At 53.9% G+C, this 23,085-nt stretch overlaps 1 protein-coding gene and 7 non-coding genes across 8 annotated transcripts; 2 read left to right on the top strand and 6 right to left on the bottom strand.

Annotated features, from left to right (window-relative positions):
- Positions 1 to 66: 66 nt before the first annotated feature.
- LOC150057897 (low affinity immunoglobulin gamma Fc region receptor III-like) lies at positions 67 to 5,619 on the bottom strand. Its single transcript, XM_090340610.1, has 5 exons — positions 5,520 to 5,619; positions 5,066 to 5,086; positions 3,975 to 4,232; positions 2,295 to 2,549; positions 67 to 727 (listed from the first exon to the last, which is right to left on the bottom strand). The coding sequence occupies exons 1-5, from the start codon at positions 5,596 to 5,598 to the stop codon at positions 612 to 614; spliced, it is 729 nt and encodes a 242-aa protein (XP_090196736.1). The 5' UTR covers positions 5,599 to 5,619; the 3' UTR covers positions 67 to 611.
- A 4,597-nt stretch (positions 5,620 to 10,216) lies between these two features.
- Trnae-cuc (transfer RNA glutamic acid (anticodon CUC)) lies at positions 10,217 to 10,288 on the bottom strand. Its single transcript has one exon. It is a non-coding gene; the product is annotated as a tRNA-Glu (tRNA).
- A 951-nt stretch (positions 10,289 to 11,239) lies between these two features.
- Positions 11,240 to 11,311, bottom strand: Trnad-guc (transfer RNA aspartic acid (anticodon GUC)). Its single transcript has one exon. It is a non-coding gene; the product is annotated as a tRNA-Asp (tRNA).
- A 567-nt stretch (positions 11,312 to 11,878) lies between these two features.
- On the top strand, positions 11,879 to 11,961 carry Trnal-cag (transfer RNA leucine (anticodon CAG)). Its single transcript has one exon. It is a non-coding gene; the product is annotated as a tRNA-Leu (tRNA).
- A 6,162-nt stretch (positions 11,962 to 18,123) lies between these two features.
- Trnae-cuc (transfer RNA glutamic acid (anticodon CUC)) lies at positions 18,124 to 18,195 on the bottom strand. Its single transcript has one exon. It is a non-coding gene; the product is annotated as a tRNA-Glu (tRNA).
- A 283-nt stretch (positions 18,196 to 18,478) lies between these two features.
- Trnag-ucc (transfer RNA glycine (anticodon UCC)) lies at positions 18,479 to 18,550 on the bottom strand. The gene has a single exon. It is a non-coding gene; the product is annotated as a tRNA-Gly (tRNA).
- Positions 18,551 to 19,146: 596 nt separating this feature from the next.
- Positions 19,147 to 19,218, bottom strand: Trnad-guc (transfer RNA aspartic acid (anticodon GUC)). Its single transcript has one exon. It is a non-coding gene; the product is annotated as a tRNA-Asp (tRNA).
- A 567-nt stretch (positions 19,219 to 19,785) lies between these two features.
- On the top strand, positions 19,786 to 19,868 carry Trnal-cag (transfer RNA leucine (anticodon CAG)). The gene has a single exon. It is a non-coding gene; the product is annotated as a tRNA-Leu (tRNA).
- Positions 19,869 to 23,085: the final 3,217 nt, after the last annotated feature.

Raw genomic sequence — 23,085 nt, forward strand, 5'->3', positions numbered from 1 at the left:
AATCAGACCTAAAAGACATGATCATTGTCTGCTTTTTATTGCTGTAACAAAACATCTGAGACAGGGTAATTTATAAATAAAAGAGATTTATTTAGTTCACAGTTGTGTACACTGAAAGTACAAAACCAGTTAGCTACACTTGCTTGGCTTCTGGTGAGGCCCTTATATTGCTACAGAAAAAGCTTTTTTGAAGGGTGGGGAAGCTTGCTAGGCAGGCACTATACTACTGAGATACACCACCAGACCAGAAAAACATTTTAAATTAACATAGGCTGTGTGAAGAAATATAATTGACTCGGTGAGTTCAAACATGACTTAATGAAGAACAGAAGGGAATGGGATCAGAGGCACAAAGAGGAAAAAGATCAGGTAGTATCTTATAGAACATTGTAAAGGCTTTAGCATTTGCCAATTAAGTTATTACATTGTTTTGAGCAAAGAGGTGACAAAACAAGCTTTGGAGCCCAGATTGCTTTCAAGACAGGGCTATGGGAAAAGGAAAAGTGTGGTGTGGCACATACCGTTGGCTGCTGCTGCTGCTTTTAAGCCATAAGATTAGCTGCCATTTGTCTGAGGGCCCAGGTACCATCTGCCTCTGAAGCCCAGTAGCTTCAAAGGTTTTTGAGCATAGAGAAGTAGATCCCAGTGACTACTGCAAATACGAATGCCATCATCAGGAAGAAAGGAACTTGGTACCAAAGTAGGGAGATGGGTGGGATTTCTGGACCTAGTGAGAGAGGCAGAGAAATAGGGGAAAATGTTAGTTAATAAGGCAGAAATTTGGAGTGAACTGTGAAGTTCCCAGGAGATTAGCCTTTGTAAATGTCACCTTAGCATAAGGCCAAGAATAGAGAGTTAATCTCAGAAGATGCCTTCATCTTACTACCTCCAATAAAGACGTTAGCCTTTCTTTTCTTTTCTTTTCTTTTTTTTTTTTTTTTGACAGTCCTGGGCTTGAGCTCAGGGCCTATGCACTGTCCTTGGACTTTCTCAAGGCTAGAGCTCTACCACTTGAGCCTCAGCACCATTTCCAGCTTTTTTTTTCTATGTATGTGGTACCGAGGAATCGAACCCTGGTCTTCATGCATGCTAGGCAAGCATTCTATCAGCAGGCCAAACTCCCAGCCAGACTTTAGCCTTTCTTGTCCAAAAAGGACAAGGTGTCTTGAGTACAACTGTCTGAAGTTAGAAAGGACAAACATTTTGTGGTCATCCAGATTTGGCAAATGTGACATGAAATGCAGTATGCACATTCTCTTTCTAACAGGTTTTAGGACCATTTTTTGCTATGTAGCTCAGACTGGCCTCCAATGTCAGACCCTCTTACCTCAGTGGCCCAAGCCCTCAGTGCACCACCATACTGGGCTTATAGTGACATATCCAAAAACAGTCATGGATCTTAGACTCTGGGCCTGGGCAATGTCTCTGAGCTCTTTTGCTCAAGGCTAGAGTTCAATCACTTTGAGCCACAAGGCCACTTCCAGTTTTCTGGTGGTTAATTTGAGATAAGAATCTCACAAATTTTCCTGTCCATGCTGGCTTTGAACTGAAATCCTCAGATCTCAGCCTCCTGAGTTGCTAGGCATGAGCCACCAGTACCTAGATGTCTAAAAACTTTTAATGTAAATTATTAATTTAAAAAGAACAGAGCATGCAGCACATTCTACCTCAATTTAGTGACAGAACTCTTCATTCTAAAGAGCTTCTCAAGGAGTTACATGACTAGAGAATGATCTTTGGGGAGCCTTGAATTAGAGAATCCACAAACCACATCAGCATATCTTCACCCACAACCTCCTCTGAGCCCAGAGGGCTGTGAGGTGTTCAATTCACTGTCCTTGGACTTTCTCAAGGCTAGAGCTCTACCACTTGAGCCTCAGCATCACTTCCGGCTTTTTTTTTTCTATGTATGTGGTACCGAGAAATTGAACCCTGATTTTCATGCATGTTAGGCAAGCCTCTACCACTAGAATCAAACTCAAGCCCAGGACTGGCAAAAAAAAAAAAAAAAAAAAAAAAAAAAGGAGGGTGATTAGGTAGATGCATTTGTGGGGAAAAAAAAAAGATAGTTTCATTAAAACCCCAAGTGACTGATACCCATTCCCATAATTCCTGAGACATAAATCATAAAACAGCATACATCCACACAGCTGTCAGGTCAATCAAAAACGTTAGCATCCCACTTACATTGAGAAGACCACTTATGAGATTACAAGTACTAAAGTGTGAAAAAGGTCTATAATGGCCTCATTGCCCAGCCTTCCAGGTGCAAAAGTTTCTTTAGTGGTCCTTACTTTGCACAGTGATGACCACAGACTTGGATACATGGTGCATCTTTCCTATATTTCCTTTGCAGTTGTAATGACCACTGTGACTAAGATTGGCATTCGGGATGGAGAAGTTGCTGCTGTAATGGGAAAACTTCTTGGATGTTCCATTCTGACAGAATGTGATCTTGTTCAGAAAGGTGTTCTTCAAGCTGTGGCACCTCAGCACAATGGTGTCACCCTCCTGGAACACCAGTTGAGGGGTCTGAAGCAGCAGCCAATCTGAAACACAAGAAAGGAGCAGAGAACCCTCTTGACTCAGCTCCAAGACCCCAGCCATCCTGATGTGCAGAGATGGAGCTCAAGCTTGGAACCAAACAGTTTAAACCTCTAAGACTGACTCCGCTCATTTATGAGCTCTGAAATCATGGGAAAGGACTTTCACATTGTCTGGTTGTCAGCCGACTCATCTGTGAAGGTGGTTACGTTAAGACTGTGCATCTACAATAGCTCCTGGTACACGGTAGGTTCAGGACACCCTCATCTTCTCTTTCCACTCCTGGGAAAAGACAGCTGCAGCCCCATCCTGTGAAGAAGGGCACAAGAGCCCCTGACATACAGTCCTCTGACTGAGGGGACCTGCAAAGATGTATGTTGGGAAGGTTTGAACCTCCAACAAATGTTGGTTTTCTTGATGAATATCCGCAGTCAGAAATAAGTCATGAGCTTGCTGTATACTTTTGAAGGAAATCTGAGGGGAGGGGAGTAAGTGAAGAGTTACCACGTATTTATCATAGTCACATGATAGCTCTTCTTTAGGGAGAGTACTTTTTTTTTTTTTTTTTTTGCCAGTCCAGGGCTTGAGCTCAGGGCCTGAGCACTGTCCTTGGACTTTCTCAAGGCTAGAGCTCTACCACTTGAGCCTCAGCACCACTTCCAGCTTTTTTCTATGTATGTGGTACCGAGGAATCAAACCTGGGTCTTCGAGCATGCTAGGCAAGCACTCTACCACTAGGCCAAACTCCTGGTCCCGAGAGTCTACTTTTTTGCCAGGATCTTTGTAAAATTACCGATGCATTCAGCAAACATTTATAAAGCACTGCCTCATCTCAGGTCATGCAAATACAGAGATGGAGGTGGCACAATTTTCAACTCTAATTGCCTACAGGTGGTGGAAGAGAAAGAGCAGGACACCCAGCACTGAGTGTGGAGAAGGGACAGAAAAGTTAGGGAAATGTCACTTCTTCCCAGAACTCAGTGAGGCAGGCATGGATATCCCTGGTGAAGCAGAGGAGGAAACCGAGAGTGAAGAAGTACAGAAATCATCCTGTCTATACGGCTGGCTGCTTACAGGATGAACTTCAGTTGTGGTCACTCTGTGTGTTTCGAATCTACACGAACTTGGAAAGGTTTCTGTGAAGTGCGGACTTCCTTTTCTCCCACATTCAGTGGCCTAACTGTGGCCTTAGAGCCCTCTTGCTCAATCAGTGCTGAGGCAAGAATAAACCATTCCCATGCACTGAGGAATTTCTGAGGAATTTGCACAGACTCACCCACCCCATCACCCGCACCATACTAAGCAGAGGGGCCAGTGAAGAAGGAATTGCAGGAGGAAAAGCATTTCTAGCACCTCAGGACAAGGCTTTCCAAACTTGTGCCTGACAGCACATTTGCCCCAGCTGGCCCCGCTGGCCTTCCTCTACTGACCGGCCAGCACATCCAGATGCACAGGGTCACTGAGGCTGGTGTGGCTCATCTGGCACCTGTAATCTCCGCTGTCATTTCTCTGGGCCTTAAAGTTGTAGCTGGGCTGGACCTGGTCTGGGATGGATTTCCCATTGTGGAACCATTGTGTGGAGTGGTTCCCAGGGTTGTGGGGCCCCTGGCAGGTTAGTGTCACTCTGTCTTCCTGGAGCACCTGGATCCATGGGGGCTCAAGTTTCACCACAGCCTTCAGGAGATTTGCTGAGGGCCAGAAAGCAGAAGTAATAAACAAGTAAGTGTGGAGGAACATGGATTCCCAAGAAGAGCTCAGAAGAGGACAGGGACCACAAAGTCTTCTTGTAGACCCAGCTAAAGATCTGTGCACACACAGCCTCTCTCCTGTGAGTGTTTGATGAATCTGATTGAAATCTTAACAAGAACCATATCCTAAGCCTACTGAAATGAATGAGCTGCCCATGCCGAACCCAAGTCTGATTCTTGGTAGCATACTTTGTAGCCATGTCCCTACAAAGCAAATACAGTAGCTCATTCTGAGAAAATAACATTCTCAGAACAACAAGCATCTGGGTGTTCATAGCGCACACCTATATAATCCTGGCTACTTAGGAGACTGAGATCTAAGCTTAGGTTCCTAGGTAGTCTAGGCAGGCAAATCTGGAGATTGTTGTCTCCAGTTTATCAATGAAGAGCCAGAAGGTGAGGCATGTGGTAGAGTGTTCCAGTCACAATCAGAGTGGGGAGGCCCTAAGTTCAAGCACAGAAAATGAAGCAAAACAAACCAGGTACCAGTGCCTCACACCTGTAGCCCTAGCTACTCAGGAAGCTAAGATCTGAGGAATGCATTTCAAAGTCAGCCAGGGCAAGACAGTCTGTGAGACTGTTATCTCCACTAAACTACCAAAGGCAAATGTGGAGCTGTGAATCAAAGTGGTAGAGAACTAGCCTCGAGCACAAAAGCTTTCCCTGAGTTCAAGCCCCAGGACCAGCCTGTGGATGCGCGCGCGCGCGCACACACACACACACACACACACACGAAAGCAAAAAAGAAACAAACAAGAAATGAACAAACTTACCAGTTTGCCTATTTACAGAAGCTGTAAGGGAGAAGAGAATAGGTCAACATAGAGCAGTAGAAAAAGGTACAAACGGGCTGCAAGGAGAGGTGACTTGAGGTTCCTTCATCTTCCCTCCCTTCCCCCAGGAAATATTCTCCCCAAAAGCTTGTTTCCAGTAATAATCTTTTATGAGAGTATTCATCTTTTATGACTTCATTTCTTATTTCTTGTCCTTTAGCATGGCTGCAAAGTAAGCTTGAACATTTGGTACAGAATGGATTTCCCAGGAACTGTGAACATAGCTCTAAAGTCTGACCTTAACAGCCATGGGAGTGGTAAGAAATCAGAGTCCTCTCCCTTTCAACCTTCTCCCAGCTTCTAGGACTAGTCCTGCTCTTCACAGTACTAGCCCCTGGAGCCTGAGTAAGAGAGGTGGCTGACATTACCCTATTCCAGAATGACCAAAACTCACCCAATACCAATAAAATTGTCAGTGGTTGAAGCAACCATCTACTCCAAGGTTGTACATTCTGAAACATTTGGCACTCCATAGTGGTCCTAAGACTGTTGAAGTCCAGTAGTGTGTAATAGATGAACTTACAAAAGAGGAAGGAAATTATTTCATCTTCTATGAAACAGTCATCAGTCAGGAGACTCCGTTTCTGCTTACTAATCTCTAACAAACCAAACTTGAAATGGAGTCTGCTTTCAGACAAATCTGTCTTCCCTCATTGTGCCCTTGTTAAAAACCTGAGTTATTATTTGCTGGTGAAGAAATCAGTGGGTGTGGAGTGATCAACCAGGCAGATCACAGAGGTGAAGTCCTTATCTTAGATCTCATGTCGGTGTTGTTTCTACAACACCCTCAGAGCTGTGTCACTAACTGATGCAGAAAGTTCCCAAGGAGCTTTAACCCAGACAGGAAAATAAAAACACCCTTCTAAATATGCAACCACAAGAATCAGTGTTAATAAAAGTAGTTAGCTGCAGGAGACAATCTACTCAAGGAAGTCTCTAAATATATTACACACAAGATAATTTTTCACTACTTCCACTCTCCACACACACAAGAAAGTTTTTAAGGGGCCAGAAATCTGTCCTGCTGGTAGAGTGCTTGTCTAGCATGCATGGAGCTCTTGATTTAACTCCTCAGTGCCAGGTACACAAAAGTAGTGCTATAGCTCAAGTGGAAGAGAAAGCTCAAAATGGCCTTGAGAAAGCTCAAAGACACTGACCAGACCCTGTGTTCAATCCCCAGAAATGGAAAAGAAAAAAAAGTAATTTTTTAAGTCCAAGAAACAAAATTTTGAGTCAGGTGTCATGCCTGTAATTTTAGCTATTCCAGAGGCTGAGAACTAAAGGAGGACAGTTTAAGGCCAGCCCAAGCCAAAATAAAGTTCATGAGACTTCATTTCTACCAATAAAAATCTGGATATAGTGATGCGTACCTGTCATTCCCAGTCGCTCAGGAGGCATAAACAGGATTACAGTCCAGACTAGCCAGGTAAAAAGTGAGACATTATTCGAAAACTAACAAAAGCTAAAAAGTCTGGTGGCTAGCTCGAGAGGTACAGTATCCCTGATTGGTACGAAGGAAGCCCTGAAATCAAACTCCAAAGTAAGTGGGAGGCCCTGAGTTCAACCTCAGTATAAAGAAAAATTTTTAAAAAATGGTAGGAAAACCATAAAACAGTTTTAAATCTCATTAAAAGAAAGACAAGATCTTCACATTCGTGACTCACATTTGTAATCCTAGCTACTCAAGAGGCTGAGATCTGAGGATGATGTAATTCCAGGATCCCCAAAGAACACTAGGGTCATTATGCAAGTGAAAGGATGCCCACTTCCACATGGAAGCAGAGTACAGAGCCTTATGCTTCCTCAAGCAAATTTGGACAATATCCCAGAGCCCTATCCTCAGGCAGAGTTAAGACGTGAATTCTATGCTCCTACACATGGCTGCCAGCTGAATAGGCCTTATCATCTGCAAAACTCATTTTACTGAATGGTATTACAATGGGCTAAAGTCATCTTCTCTGCTAATTGATTTTTTTCTGCCAGTCTTGGGGCTTGAACTCAGGGCCTGTCCTGAGCACTGCCCTTGGGCTTTCTCAAGGCTAGAGAACTATCACTTGAACCACAGCACCACTTCCGGGTTTTCTATATAACAAGGAATCGAACCCTGTTCTTCATTCATGCTAGGCCAAACTCTTGGCCTCTAATAATTAATATTTCACTCAGTTCCTGAAAAAGAGTTTCTACAACCTTTGAAATCTTCTGGCTGTTAGTATATTTGGGGCTAATGAGGTGACTGTTGATGGACTCCAAGAGTGCTTAAAGATGCAAACTACTGCCAGGCATGGTGGCTCACGCCTATAATCCTAGCTACTCAGAAGGCTGATATCTGAGGATCGAAGTACAAGACAGCCTGGGCACTAAAGTCTGTGAGACTCTTATATCCAATTAACCACTAGAAAACCAGAAGTAGCACTGTGGCTAAAAGGGTAGAGTGGTAGTAGTGAGGTAACAAGCTCAGGCACAATGCCCAGGCCCAGGCATAGGGTGGTAGCCTTAAGCTCAAGAGCACAGGACAGTACCCAGGCCCAGAGTTCAAGCCCCCGCCTACACACACAAAAAAAATGGTACAGTAGCTCACACCTGTAATCCTAGCCACTTAGGAGACTGAGATCTGAGGATCACCTGTAATCCTAGCCACTTAGGAAACTGAGATCTGAGGATCAACGTTCAAAGCCAGCCTGGGCATTAAAGTCTCTAAGACTCTTATCTCCAAATTAACCACCAGAAAAGGGAAGTGGCGCCGTGGCTCAAGGGGTAGGTTAGAAGTCTTGAGCTAAAGAGTTCAGGCAGAATACCCAGGCCCAGGGGTAGGGTGGTCGCCTTAAACTGAAGAGCTCTGAGACAGAGTCCAGGCCCAGAGTTCAAGCACTATGACTGACACCAAAAAAAAAAAAAAAAAAAACAGAAAGTACTGACCAAAAAGGTCTCATCCACTTCAATTAGCAATCTCAATATGACCTCCAAATAATTAAAAAAGAAAAAGTCACAAGAATTAGTAACCAGTCAGACCCCATGATGGAGCCATGCAAGAAAATGGAGACAGCCAGGCACCATGGCTCACTCCTGTAATCCTAACTATTCAGGACGCTGAGATCTGAGGATTACAGTTCAAAGCCAGCTCCAGCACTAAAGTCCCTGAGACTCTTATCTCCAATTAAGCACCAGAAAACCAGAAATGGCACTGTGGCTCAAGGCATAGGGTGGTAGTTTTGAGCTGAATTGCTCAGGGACAATGACCAGGCCAGAGGGTAAGGTGGTAGCCTTGAGCTGAGGAGCTCAGGGACAGAGCTCAGGCTCAGAGTTCAAGTTCCATGACTGGGGAAAAGAAAAAGAAAAAGAAAATGGAGACAACAGAAATCAGTATAATATAGAATTTGGGAGGGGTGGGAGTTTGGCCTACTGGTAGAGTGCTTGCCTAGCATGCACAAAGACCGGGGTTCAATTCCTTGGTACCACATACATAGGAAAAACCAGAAGTGGTGCTCTGGCAAAAAGTGGTAGAGCTCTAACCCTGAGAAAGCCCACAACCAGTACTCAGGCCCTGAGTTCAAGCACCAGGACTGGCAAAAAAAAAAAAAAAACTTGGGGGAAATTAGGATTGTGAACACATCCATAGCCTGAAAGACTACTAAAACAACATGATGATACCGGTTCTTCTATTAATGACCCAAATTTTATTTGTAAAAACAAGTAATATTTATCCATGGGTAGGTGACAAAACAGGTAAAATTGAGTGGGTAGATGAGGTAGTGAGAGTGGCTGGGTGAGAGGCTCCAGGGATTGAACATGAGGTACAAGAAGTGGGGGGGGGGGGGTGATCCAGTGAGTAAGAGGCAAAGTGGTTGTACAGGATAAGAACTGTAAGAATGATCAATTCAGTGAAAGACTGCCATGTGTGAGACTTCAAGAGAGAGGGGCTGGATAGATAAACAAATAGAAGTAGGAGGGAGTGAAAAGTAGAAGATGATACAGGGGGTAGCGGAACATTGACTAAGAAGGATCAGGAAGTGAATGGAATATAGAAAGTTGAGTGAAAGGGTGAACAACCAATGAGCAAGAGAGCAAGCCAGCAAATGAAAGATGGAGGAACACAGAGAGAAAGTAACTGACAGCATGACACAGCCCATGAGTGAACTAGCAGATACCTGAGAAACACTAAAGGTGACGGAGTCAGGAAAGAGGACAGATGAAGCAAAAAGCAGTGTCAGAGCCATCAAATATGAAGGAGCTACCAAAAAAAGAAATGAGTAATATTTAAACTTCAATGCCAAAAAGGGAAGAGGCAAGGACAAAAATATTCTGAGCAAGGGCTGGGAGTTCGGCCTAGTGGTACACTACCTCCCTAGCACGCACAATGCCCTAGGTTCCATTCCCTGGTATGATTTTACAACACAAAGGCCAAAGTGACCCTGGGTCACAAGTGGAAGACTGCTCAGGCCCCGAGTTCAAGGGCCAGAACTGGTTAAAACAACAACAACAACAAAGGAATAATGACAACGACAACAAAAATAAACAACAGAGCAAGTAAAAAAAAAGTAGTGACAGTGCCTGTAAGAGGGAGAAGATGAAAAGAGGCAGGGAGACAATGGGCCACTGAATGTGTGTGTGATGAATAGCTTAGGGACTAAGCACTAGAATGGGAGGGGTGAGATTTGTAGATTGTGAGGGGGACACTGCTGGAATAAGTGAAAGGAGATTCATTAGGTAAGAAGAGAGGCCAAGTGATAGACTCGGAGATGGATGTTCTTACTAAGAGCACACAACTGGGAAAAACTGAGCTGGAGACACACATATGGCTCTAAAAACAGAATGAAGTGTGGGTGTAGTGGCAGCATTCCTCCCTCAGCTAGACAAGCTTGTGACGGTCAGAAAAGAGCGGCGGGGCGGGGATTGAATATAAGAGAAAGGCAGAAGGAGAGGAAGGAGGCTGAAGGTGGCGAGACAGGGTGCAAGAGAGGAGTCCATGAACACGGCAGGAGGAAGAGGATTGACTGATGGGGACCTGGAGGAGAAACGAGCTAGCGAGGCAGGGAGTGTCCCAAAAGAGGGCGAGGCAGGTTGGAAAGTGGAAGAAGAGAGTAGGGGAGGAGCTTCCCTGACCGGGAATCGAACCCGGGCCGCGGCGGTGAGAGCGCCGAATCCTAACCACTAGACCACCAGGGAGCGTGCCACCGCTCCCACACCACGCGCCTCCTGCCACCCAGCTGGAGTGCTCGGCTGGGCGCTCGCCACCGCGGGACACCTGGCACCCGCCGGACCCAGGACTTCGGGCTAGGGCTGGCCAAAACCAAAACAACCCGTAGCCTGGCGCACCTCCAATCCCCGTCTCCGGGAGCCAAGCCAAGCAAAGCCGGGCCAAGCCACGACCATCCACAGCGCTCTCCTTCACTGCCACAGGCCGAGCCAAAGCTGGAGCTGGCTAAAAGGTGGGCTCCCTGCGTTGCGTTGCGTTGGCCGGGAATCGAACCCGGGTCAACTGCTTGGAAGGGAGCTATGCTCACCACTATACCACCAACGCCGCACGGCACGTCCAGCACACACAGGCCGCCCGGGACTGGCGCGCGTGGCCACCGCTCCTGCGGCGTGGGCTGGGGCTGGGCTCGGGAGCCCCGGGCCTCGCTTCGCCGGGGGCACGGCCAGCTCCAGCCACCCCCGGCCCGGCCCGTCCTGCACAGCGCCCGCCCTGAGCTCCCGCCTGCTCCACACTCGGAACGGGCGGGCTGGCGAGCCTGGCCGTCCGCTTCCTCCCGGGCGCCCTGCGCGCTCCGGCCGCCTGGCTGCTCCGGAGCCCTGGGCTCCGCGGCTCCCGAGCCTCCCCGGCGGGCTGGGCGCGGGCGCGGCGACGCGACGGCCGCAAAAGCCACGGCGTCTCCCTTCGTCGCCACCCGCGCCACCCAGCGCCCACTTCGGGGGACCGCCTGCTCGCTCGCTCGCTCGTCCGCGCGTCCAGACCCGTGACGGGGACCGCGACGCCGACGGCGCCTCAGCGACCGAGCCCAGGTGGCCGCGGGGCGCCCGGGCTCCGCGCTGCCGGGCCGTCCCGAAGAGGGAAGCGAGGAGCCGACGGCCCGCGGTGGGCCCAAGGAAAAGAAGAAAGAAAACAAGGAGCGCAGTCTCCCCGTCGGGGAATCGAACCCCGGTCTCCCGCGTGACAGGCGGGGATACTCACCACTATACTAACGAGGACGACGCCGCCGCCGTCTGGGACACACCGACCCTCTCCACACACGCCCGGCCCTGCAGCCCTGCAGCCCTGCGGCCCCGCGGCCCTGCGGCCCCGCGGCCCTGGGGCCCCGCTGTCCCGGCCCCCCGCGCCCTGCCACAGCCTCGGCCTGGGGCCCGCGCCTGCCCTGCCTGGCCTCCGACCCGACCAGCCCGGACTCCAGGCCGCCGCGCCACTCGGCGCACTCTGCCCACGAGCCCGGCCCCACCCGCCTGCCGAGCAACCACCCGGCCATCCACCCCCCACCCCAGCCCCCCGCCCTCGCCCGCCCCGGACGCCGTCGCACGCTGCCACCGCCTGAGGACCAGAGCAACAGGCGACGGCCGGCCCGCACGGATGCGGGCAGGGCCCGGGGCTTGCGCGCCTCGGGCTGGCAGGCCAGGCGACGCCGCTCGATCGCGGCCACGGGCGTGCCCGTCGTGCCACTGAGCCCTCGAGCCCTACCTAGGGCAGGGCCCGCCCGGCGGCCCCACACGGAGCGCGGCTCCCTCCATCCAGGCGGGCAGGGAAGCTGCCAGCCGCGCCGCGCCGTCAGGATGGCCGAGCGGTCTAAGGCGCTGCGTTCAGGTCGCAGTCTCCCCTGGAGGCGTGGGTTCGAATCCCACTCCTGACAGCCTCGCCTTTTGGACACGAATCCAATCGTCGGGGAACCCTGCCTGCCGCCTGCCCAGCCAAACCAACAAGCGTGGCGATGCTGGCTACCTCGCTCGCTCCCTGGACAGCGTCTCGCACCTTGGAGCCCGCCTGCTGCCACCCTTGCCTCTCGCGTCTCGCGCCCGCTCCCACCTGCCAGCGCGCGCGGGCGCCTTCAACGCGCGGCCCAAGCCCATTCCCGCACACCACCCTGCAAGCCAGCTGGACGCTTGGCCCCTTCCGTCTACGGCTCCCTCCTCCCTCTTTCCTCCAGCGGCTCGCTCTGCCCGCCGTCTCCCCTTGCCCTCACCATTCTGCACGCCCTCCGCGCTGCCTCTTCACACACTGTCCGCACCACACACACACACCCCGCACACACCCACCCAGCCAGCCACGCACGGGGAGCCGACCGCCGTCCCTTTCCCCTGTGGGCGTACGACTGTATGAAGGCCGGGAGGTGTGAGTACACTATGCATGGGTGGTTCAGTGGTAGAATTCTCGCCTGCCACGCGGGAGGCCCGGGTTCGATTCCCGGCCCATGCAGTGCCCTTCCTCATTGCATTTTGGTCCTGTGCCTCGGCTACTTACTTTCCTCCTGCCTCGCCCTTACCCACAAGGACACACACACACACACACACACACACACACTCTCTCTCTCTCTCTCTCTCTCTCTCTCTCCTTTTCCTTTCCTTTCCTCCTGCCTCGCCCTTACTCACAAGGACACACACACACACAGACACAGACACACACACACACACCTTTTCCCTCTTTGCCCACCACTCCTTCCCTGCAAACAGCCCAGCACACGGCACCTGCACGCTGGCCTGGACACCTCCCGGGCCTTCACAGGTTCACCTGGCTCCACACTTGTATCTAGCTCACCCTGCATCCTTTTTCTCTTTTTTTGTAGTGATTTTGGTTTGTTGTTTTTTTTTCATATTTGTTATTGTCATTCATAGAAGGGTTACCTTATATTCACCAGATAGAAGGTGCATTACTTCACAGACATAGATAACCCTTTCTCAGGTCTTGGTCCCCATTTCCCTCACCCCACCCCACCCCCATCTCGTTTCCCCCTCCCCCCTTACCTATCCTATTTCAAATAACCAAATGAGCATATATACAAGATATCAGATAACGTGGTAAAACACTGTCACATTATGAGATAACCAAGGGACAGCAAAAGAGATGAGACATAGCATAGTCCATCAAGGACAACCATCACTCATTAGATGGCTTTTGTTTCTATATCCTGGAGGTCCTTTCATTTAGCATCATGCTATACAGCCTTATGGATCTTCTAGCTTTTGTTCTAGTGTCAATCTCTGCTAGGAGAGCCCAAGGTTTCTGCTGATTATGACAAAGGAGGGAACCCATTGAGCCTATGTTCCTCTGAGTCTGGCTTAGTTCACTTACTATGATTTTTTCCAAGTCTTTCCATTTCCTCACAAATGGGGCGATGTCGTTCTTTCTGACAGCAGCATACCATTCCGGTGTGTAGAAACACCACACCTTGTCGATCCACTCCTCGACTGAGGGGCATCTAGGTTGGTCCTGAACCTTTCCCAGTGGACACAGCCCCTGCTCTCTGCTCTCCATCAGTGCCCCAGCGTCATCCAAGCACGCCAGGCACCTCCCAGGACTTCCAATAGAATCACCACGTGCACACCGCGACCTTGCCTGTGTCACCCAGAGCCACACAGGGCACTTGGCATGACAGGGCAGGGCAGCGCAGGGCATGCGCTGACGAGGATGGCCGCCCGGGACCCGATGGGTGGTCCAGCAGGGTCGGGAGGAGTCTAGTTCCCATCCACTCACCCCCAAACTCTCCCTGCAGCGCCAGGCAGCCTAAGGCCCCCTCTCAACCGACCTGTGGGAGGCAGCTTTCCTTCTACTTGCCATCGCCTGGCTCCCCTGTGCCATCACGAATCCTGGGCCATGCTGGAGCCTGGTGCATCCTTGAAACCAGTGGTTGCTCACACAGGGCAGTGAGGTCACCACCGGCCCTGGGCTGACTGGAAGCCCATGTGCGGCATGACTAGCAAAGAGTAGCTCTGTGCATGTGTGGTTCAGTGGTAGAATTGTCGCCTGCCACGCGGGAGGCCCGGGTTCGATTCCCGGCCCATGCAGTGCCCTTCCTCATTGCATTTTGGTCCTGTGCCTCGGCTACTTACTTTCCTCCTGCCTCGCCCTTACCCACAAGGACACACACACACACACACACACACACACACTCTCTCTCTCTCTCTCTCTCTCTCCTTTTCCTTTCCTTTCCTCCTGCCTCGCCCTTACTCACAAGGACACACACACACACAGACACAGACACACACACACACACCTTTTCCCTCTTTGCCCACCACTCCTTCCCTGCAAACAGCCCAGCACACGGCACCTGCACGCTGGCCTGGACACCTCCCGGGCCTTCACAGGTTCACCTGGCTCCACACTTGTATCTAGCTCACCCTGCATCCTTTTTCTCTTTTTTTGTAGTGATTTTGGTTTGTTGTTTTTTTTTCATATTTGTTATTGTCATTCATAGAAGGGTTACCTTATATTCACCAGATAGAAGGTGCATTACTTCACAGACATAGATAACCCTTTCTCAGGTCTTGGTCCCCATTTCCCTCACCCCACCCCACCCCCATCTCGTTTCCCCCTCCCCCCTTACCTATCCTATTTCAAATAACCAAATGAGCATATATACAAGATATCAGATAACGTGGTAAAACACTGTCACATTATGAGATAACCAAGGGACAGCAAAAGAGATGAGACATAGCATAGTCCATCAAGGACAACCATCACTCATTAGATGGCTTTTGTTTCTATATCCTGGAGGTCCTTTCATTTAGCATCATGCTATACAGCCTTATGGATCTTCTAGCTTTTGTTCTAGTGTCAATCTCTGCTAGGAGAGCCCAAGGTTTCTGCTGATTATGACAAAGGAGGGAACCCATTGAGCCTATGTTCCTCTGAGTCTGGCTTAGTTCACTTACTATGATTTTTTCCAAGTCTTTCCATTTCCTCACAAATGGGGCGATGTCGTTCTTTCTGACAGCAGCATACCATTCCGGTGTGTAGAAACACCACACCTTGTCGATCCACTCCTCGACTGAGGGGCATCTAGGTTGGTCCTGAACCTTTCCCAGTGGACACAGCCCCTGCTCTCTGCTCTCCATCAGTGCCCCAGCGTCATCCAAGCACGCCAGGCACCTCCCAGGACTTCCAATAGAATCACCACGTGCACACCGCGACCTTGCCTGTGTCACCCAGAGCCACACAGGGCACTTGGCATGACAGGGCAGGGCAGCGCAGGGCATGCGCTGACGAGGATGGCCGCCCGGGACCCGATGGGTGGTCCAGCAGGGTCGGGAGGAGTCTAGTTCCCGTCCACTCACCCCCAAACTCTCCCTGCAGCGCCAGGCAGCCTAAGGCCCCCTCTCAACCGACCTGTGGGAGGCAGCTTTCCTTCTACTTGCCATCGCCTGGCTCCCCTGTGCCATCACGAATCCTGGGCCATGCTGGAGCCTGGTGCATCCTTGAAACCAGTGGTTGCTCACACAGGGCAGTGAGGTCACCACCGGCCCTGGGCTGACTGGAAGCCCATGTGCGGCATGACTAGCAAAGAGTAGCTCTGTGCATGTGTGGTTCAGTGGTAGAATTGTCGCCTGCCACGCGGGAGGCCCGGGTTCGATTCCCGGCCCATGCAGTGCGTGACTGCATCATGTTTTGCTTCTCTGCCTGTATACATCAAGTCTCTCTAGCTCTCACTCTCGCTCTGGCTCTCGCTCGCCATCCGTCCGTCCGTCCGTCCGTCCGTCTATCTGTCTTTCTCTTTCTCCCTCTCTCTTTCTCAGGCTCTGCCTCTGCCTCTGGCTCTCTCTCCCTCCTTTCCTCCCTGCCCCCCTCTCTCAGCTCCCATCGGTCTGAGTGTCTGTCTGTCTGTCTGCCTGCCTGCCTGCCTGCTTGGCTTGTCAGTCTGTCTGTGTCTCTGTCTGTCTGTCTGTCTGTCTTCTATCTGGGTCACTCTCTCCTCTCTCTTCCACCATCTCTTGGCCTACCTCTTTCTCTCATGTTTCTCTTTGTCTCTGTCTGTCTGTCTGTCTGTCTGTCTGTCTCTCTGTCTCTTTCCCCTCAGTCTTTCTCAGGCTCTGCCTCAGCCTCTGCCTCTGTCTCTCATTCTCCCTCCATCCCTCCCTGCGCCCCTCTCTCAGCTACTTGTCTGTCCACCTGTCTGTCTGTCTGTCTGTCTGTCCATCTGTCTTCTGTCTGGGTCACTCTCTCCTCTCTCTTCCACCATCTCTCTGTCTATCTCTTCCTCTCATGTCTCTGTCTGTCTGTCTGTCTGCCTGCCTGCCTGTCTGTGGGGAACTCTCTGTGATCAGAGGGTCTTGATCTTGCTGGCCTTGGCCAGTTCCTCCAATCTGTTCCGTGCTGCTCCTCCCCCTTCCCCTCAGATGCCCACTCAGTCCCTGGCTCACCCAGCACTCACCACAGGGCCCTACATGCCACCCCCTGCCTCCAACCCCACCACCCTTCCCACAGGCTTCTCTCACTTGTTTGGCTGTCCACTCCTCACCATCACCCAGTCTCCTTGACCTGGCCTTCTCCTATGTCCTGAGACCCATGCTCCTTTAGTGTCCACCCACAAGCCAGCCAGCACAGTCTCTCAGGGTGTGGGGTCTTATGCTCTACTGCTCTGAGGCTCCACAGAGCCCTAGGTGCAGCCCTTTCCCCTCACTTTCCACAGCCGTTCTCCCACCTCCCAGCACCCACACCCTTCCTCTCCAACCATCCCTTCCAGCTGTCCCAGCTTTGAGCCCAGCTTCCTGGGATGCCTGCCACCCAGGAGGACGGCGACGTTCACCCACCGAGAGCACACCCTCAGGACCCAGCTCCATCCGAGGGACAGCCAGCCCGGCTCCTGGCGGTCTCGTGGACAGCACACACAGCGGCTCCTCTGCACAGGTGGCAAGCAGCACTGTGTCCACGCACGCACACCGGCAGGCAGGTCGACTGCCGGCCTGGCCGCCCCCACGCCAGCTTCCTTCCAAAGGGAGTTGGGCTGGCAAGCCCAGAGAGCTGTGCGCTTGACTGCGAAGCAGCCGCCCAGGATGGATCTGGGCTGGGACTTGAGGTGGAGAGCACAGTGGGACACTAGGACGGCTCCAAGGGAGCACATCCTCTGTTGCCTCCCGGCCACTCGGAAACGTCCATCCAGTGTCCTCCGGCCCACGCTCCTGTCACCACACCTACCGAGGTCAGTGTGGCCAAACAAGCCACACCCTTGCTTCTTATCCAACCAGACGCACGCTGATCTCCCGGCCTTTGCCTCAAGCTAGCTGTCCCGTGTCCACTTTCCAGCGGCCTACCTCCTGATGCCTCGTCACACTCTTGCCTATCTCTTTGGGGGAGGTTGTTTGTGCTGCTGGGGATTGGAGGGGGACGAGGGGAGGGGGGAAATCTCCATCCACACTGGCTCAGCTCTGGTGGCCTCAAACCCACTGCCACAGGTGGAGACAAACCAGAGTTCAGCACTCCATGCCCGGCCAGAGGAGGTACAAATCCAATGTCTGACGCCACCTGGCCTCCGAGACCCCCCCCCCCAGGGGACCCAAGTGGAGGGCCTAGCCCCACTCACCACTGGGGATAGCGGTAGGATGTGTCGGGAGCCACAAGAGGTAGGGCCCAAACCACTCTGAGAAAGAGTCCTGGCCCTCCACCAGAGGTAGCGCACCTATGTTGGTCCTCGGGGACGAGGGGAGGTGGGGAGGAAGTTGGGTACCCTAGAGTGTGTGTGTGTGTGTGTGTGTGTGTGTGTGTGTGAATGGGTCGATGGTGATGGTGTAATGTCAGCATTCCTCTCTCAGCTAGCCAGGCTTGTGAGGGTCAGAAAAGAGCGGCGGGGCGGGGATTGAATATAAGAGAAAGGCAGAAGGAGAGGAAGGAGGCTGAAGGTGGCGAGACAGGGTGCAAGAGAGGAGTCCATGAACACGGCAGGAGGAAGAGGATTGACTGATGGGGACCTGGAGGAGAAACGAGCTAGCGAGGCAGGGAGTGTCCCAAAAGAGGGCGAGGCAGGTTGGAAAGTGGATGAAGAGAGTAGGGGAGTCAAGTGGGGAAAGGAAGAAAGAAGAGGAGCTTCCCTGACCGGGAATCGAACCCGGGCCGCGGCGGTGAGAGCGCCGAATCCTAACCACTAGACCACCAGGGAGCGTGCCACCGCTCCCACACCACGCGCCTCCTGCCACCCAGCTGGAGTGCTCGGCTGGGCGCTCGCCACCGCGGGACACCTGGCACCCGCCGGACCCAGGACTTTGGGCTAGGGCTGGCCAAAACCAAAACAACCCGTAGCCTGGCGCACCTCCAATCCCCGTCTCCGGGAGCCAAGCCAAGCAAAGCCGGGCCAAGCCACGACCATCCACAGCGCTCTCCTTCACTGCCACAGGCCGAGCCACAGCTGGAGCTGGCTAAAAGGTCGGCTCCCTGCGTTGCGTTGCGTTGGCCGGGAATCGAACCCGGGTCAACTGCTTGGAAGGCAGCTATGCTCACCACTATACCACCAACGCCGCACGGCACGTCCAGCACACACAGGCCGCCCGGGACTGGCGCGCGTGGCCAGCGCTCCTGCGGCGTGGGCTGGGGCTGGGCTCGGGAGCCCCGGGCCTCGCTTCGCCGGGGGCACGGCCAGCTCCAGCCACCCCCGGCCCGGCCCGTCCTGCACAGCGCCCGCCCTGAGCTCCCGCCTGCTCCACACTCGGAACGGGCGGGCTGGCGAGCCTGGCCGCCCGCTTCCTCCCGGGCGCCCTGCGCGCTCCGGCCGCCTGGCTGCTCCGGAGCCCTGGGCTCCGCGGCTCCCGAGCCTCCCCGGCGGGCTGGGCGCGGGCGCGGCGACGCGACGGCCGCAAAAGCCACGGCGTCTCCCTTCGTCGCCACCCGCGCCACCCAGCGCCCACTTCGGGGGACCGCCTGCTCGCTCGCTCGCTCGTCCGCGCGTCCAGACCCGTGACGGGGACCGCGACGCCGACGGCGCCTCAGCGACCGAGCCCAGGTGGCCGCGGGGCGCCCGGGCTCCGCGCTGCCGGGCCGTCCCGAAGAGGGAAGCGAGGAGCCGACGGCCCGCGGTGGGCCCAAGGAAAAGAAGAAAGAAAACAAGGAGCGCAGTCTCCCCGTCGGGGAATCGAACCCCGGTCTCCCGCGTGACAGGCGGGGATACTCACCACTATACTAACGAGGACGACGCCGCCGCCGTCTGGGACACACCGACCCTCTCCACACACGCCCGGCCCTGCAGCCCTGCAGCCCTGCGGCCCCGCGGCCCTGCGGCCCCGCGGCCCTGGGGCCCCGCTGTCCCGGCCCCCCGCGCCCTGCCACAGCCTCGGCCTGGGGCCCGCGCCTGCCCTGCCTGGCCTCCGACCCGACCAGCCCGGACTCCAGGCCGCCGCGCCACTCGGCGCACTCTGCCCACGAGCCCGGCCCCACCCGCCTGCCGAGCAACCACCCGGCCATCCACCCCCCACCCCAGCCCCCCGCCCTCGCCCGCCCCGGACGCCGTCGCACGCTGCCACCGCCTGAGGACCAGAGCAACAGGCGACGGCCGGCCCGCACGGATGCGGGCAGGGCCCGGGGCTTGCGCGCCTCGGGCTGGCAGGCCAGGCGACGCCGCTCGATCGCGGCCACGGGCGTGCCCGTCGTGCCACTGAGCCCTCGAGCCCTACCTAGGGCAGGGCCCGCCCGGCGGCCCCACACGGAGCGCGGCTCCCTCCATCCAGGCGGGCAGGGAAGCTGCCAGCCGCGCCGCGCCGTCAGGATGGCCGAGCGGTCTAAGGCGCTGCGTTCAGGTCGCAGTCTCCCCTGGAGGCGTGGGTTCGAATCCCACTCCTGACAGCCTCGCCTTTTGGACACGAATCCAATCGTCGGGGAACCCTGCCTGCCGCCTGCCCAGCCAAACCAACAAGCGTGGCGATGCTGGCTACCTCGCTCGCTCCCTGGACAGCGTCTCGCACCTTGGAGCCCGCCTGCTGCCACCCTTGCCTCTCGCGTCTCGCGCCCGCTCCCACCTGCCAGCGCGCGCGGGCGCCTTCAACGCGCGGCCCAAGCCCATTCCCGCACACCACCCTGCAAGCCAGCTGGACGCTTGGCCCCTTCCGTCTACGGCTCCCTCCTCCCTCTTTCCTCCAGCGGCTCGCTCTGCCCGCCGTCTCCCCTTGCCCTCACCATTCTGCACGCCCTCCGCGCTGCCTCTTCACACACTGTCCGCACCACACACACACACCCCGCACACACCCACCCAGCCAGCCACGCACGGGGAGCCGACCGCCGTCCCTTTCCCCTGTGGGCGTACGACTGTATGAAGGCCGGGAGGTGTGAGTACACTATGCATGGGTGGTTCAGTGGTAGAATTCTCGCCTGCCACGCGGGAGGCCCGGGTTCGATTCCCGGCCCATGCAGTGCCCTTCCTCATTGCATTTTGGTCCTGTGCCTCGGCTACTTACTTTCCTCCTGCCTCGCCCTTACCCACAAGGACACACACACACACACACACACACACACTCTCTCTCTCTCTCTCTCTCTCTCTCTCTCCTTTTCCTTTCCTTTCCTCCTGCCTCGCCCTTACTCACAAGGACACACACACACACAGACACAGACACACACACACACACCTTTTCCCTCTTTGCCCACCACTCCTTCCCTGCAAACAGCCCAGCACACGGCACCTGCACGCTGGCCTGGACACCTCCCGGGCCTTCACAGGTTCACCTGGCTCCACACTTGTATCTAGCTCACCCTGCATCCTTTTTCTCTTTTTTTGTAGTGATTTTGGTTTGTTGTTTTTTTTTCATATTTGTTATTGTCATTCATAGAAGGGTTACCTTATATTCACCAGATAGAAGGTGCATTACTTCACAGACATAGATAACCCTTTCTCAGGTCTTGGTCCCCATTTCCCTCACCCCACCCCACCCCCATCTCGTTTCCCCCTCCCCCCTTACCTATCCTATTTCAAATAACCAAATGAGCATATATACAAGATATCAGATAACGTGGTAAAACACTGTCACATTATGAGATAACCAAGGGACAGCAAAAGAGATGAGACATAGCATAGTCCATCAAGGACAACCATCACTCATTAGATGGCTTTTGTTTCTATATCCTGGAGGTCCTTTCATTTAGCATCATGCTATACAGCCTTATGGATCTTCTAGCTTTTGTTCTAGTGTCAATCTCTGCTAGGAGAGCCCAAGGTTTCTGCTGATTATGACAAAGGAGGGAACCCATTGAGCCTATGTTCCTCTGAGTCTGGCTTAGTTCACTTACTATGATTTTTTCCAAGTCTTTCCATTTCCTCACAAATGGGGCGATGTCGTTCTTTCTGACAGCAGCATACCATTCCGGTGTGTAGAAACACCACACCTTGTCGATCCACTCCTCGACTGAGGGGCATCTAGGTTGGTCCTGAACCTTTCCCAGTGGACACAGCCCCTGCTCTCTGCTCTCCATCAGTGCCCCAGCGTCATCCAAGCACGCCAGGCACCTCCCAGGACTTCCAATAGAATCACCACGTGCACACCGCGACCTTGCCTGTGTCACCCAGAGCCACACAGGGCACTTGGCATGACAGGGCAGGGCAGCGCAGGGCATGCGCTGACGAGGATGGCCGCCCGGGACCCGATGGGTGGTCCAGCAGGGTCGGGAGGAGTCTAGTTCCCGTCCACTCACCCCCAAACTCTCCCTGCAGCGCCAGGCAGCCTAAGGCCCCCTCTCAACCGACCTGTGGGAGGCAGCTTTCCTTCTACTTGCCATCGCCTGGCTCCCCTGTGCCATCACGAATCCTGGGCCATGCTGGAGCCTGGTGCATCCTTGAAACCAGTGGTTGCTCACACAGGGCAGTGAGGTCACCACCGGCCCTGGGCTGACTGGAAGCCCATGTGCGGCATGACTAGCAAAGTCTAGCTCTGTGCATGGGTGGTTCAGTGGTAGAATTGTCGCCTGCCACGCGGGAGGCCCGGGTTCGATTCCCGGCCCATGCAGTGCGTGACTGCATCATGTTTTGCTTCTCTGCCTGTATACATCAAGTCTCTCTAGCTCTCACTCTCGCTCTGGCTCTCGCTCGCCATCCGTCCGTCCGTCCGTCCGTCCGTCCGTCTATCTGTCTTTCTCTTTCTCCCTCTCTCTTTCTCAGGCTCTGCCTCTGCCTCTGGCTCTCTCTCCCTCCTTTCCTCCCTGCCCCCCTCTCTCAGCTCCCATCGGTCTGAGTGTCTGTCTGTCTGTCTGCCTGCCTGCCTGCCTGCTTGGCTTGTCAGTCTGTCTGTGTCTCTGTCTGTCTGTCTGTCTGTCTTCTATCTGGGTCACTCTCTCCTCTCTCTTCCACCATCTCTTGGCCTACCTCTTTCTCTCATGTTTCTCTTTGTCTCTGTCTGTCTGTCTGTCTGTCTGTCTGTCTCTCTGTCTCTTTCCCCTCAGTCTTTCTCAGGCTCTGCCTCAGCCTCTGCCTCTGTCTCTCATTCTCCCTCCATCCCTCCCTGCGCCCCTCTCTCAGCTACTTGTCTGTCCACCTGTCTGTCTGTCTGTCTGTCTGTCCATCTGTCTTCTGTCTGGGTCACTCTCTCCTCTCTCTTCCACCATCTCTCTGTCTATCTCTTCCTCTCATGTCTCTGTCTGTCTGTCTGTCTGCCTGCCTGCCTGTCTGTGGGGAACTCTCTGTGATCAGAGGGTCTTGATCTTGCTGGCCTTGGCCAGTTCCTCCAATCTGTTCCGTGCTGCTCCTCCCCCTTCCCCTCAGATGCCCACTCAGTCCCTGGCTCACCCAGCACTCACCACAGGGCCCTACATGCCACCCCCTGCCTCCAACCCCACCACCCTTCCCACAGGCTTCTCTCACTTGTTTGGCTGTCCACTCCTCACCATCACCCAGTCTCCTTGACCTGGCCTTCTCCTATGTCCTGAGACCCATGCTCCTTTAGTGTCCACCCACAAGCCAGCCAGCACAGTCTCTCAGGGTGTGGGGTCTTATGCTCTACTGCTCTGAGGCTCCACAGAGCCCTAGGTGCAGCCCTTTCCCCTCACTTTCCACAGCCGTTCTCCCACCTCCCAGCACCCA

The sequence above is a fragment of the Megascapheus bottae genome, chromosome 10 (genome assembly GCF_031878675.1).
Source record: "Megascapheus bottae isolate mThoBot1 chromosome 10, mThoBot2.hap1, whole genome shotgun sequence".
Classification (NCBI taxonomy): domain Eukaryota; kingdom Metazoa; phylum Chordata; class Mammalia; order Rodentia; family Geomyidae; genus Megascapheus; species Megascapheus bottae.

Bases quoted from the DNA above. Each gene is read 5' to 3' on its own strand.
- LOC150057897 (XM_090340610.1), bottom strand. From the start codon at position 5,598: ATGGAGTGCCAAATGTTTCAGAATGTACAACCTTGGAGTAGATGGTTG. The intron at 2,550-3,974 runs GTCAGTAGAGGA...CTTGTGTTTCAG, and splicing joins GCATCTGGATGTGCTGGCCG to ATTGGCTGCTGCTTCAGACC. The intron at 728-2,294 runs GTAAGGACCACT...CTCTCTCACTAG, and splicing joins TGTGGTCATCACTGTGCAAA to GTCCAGAAATCCCACCCATC.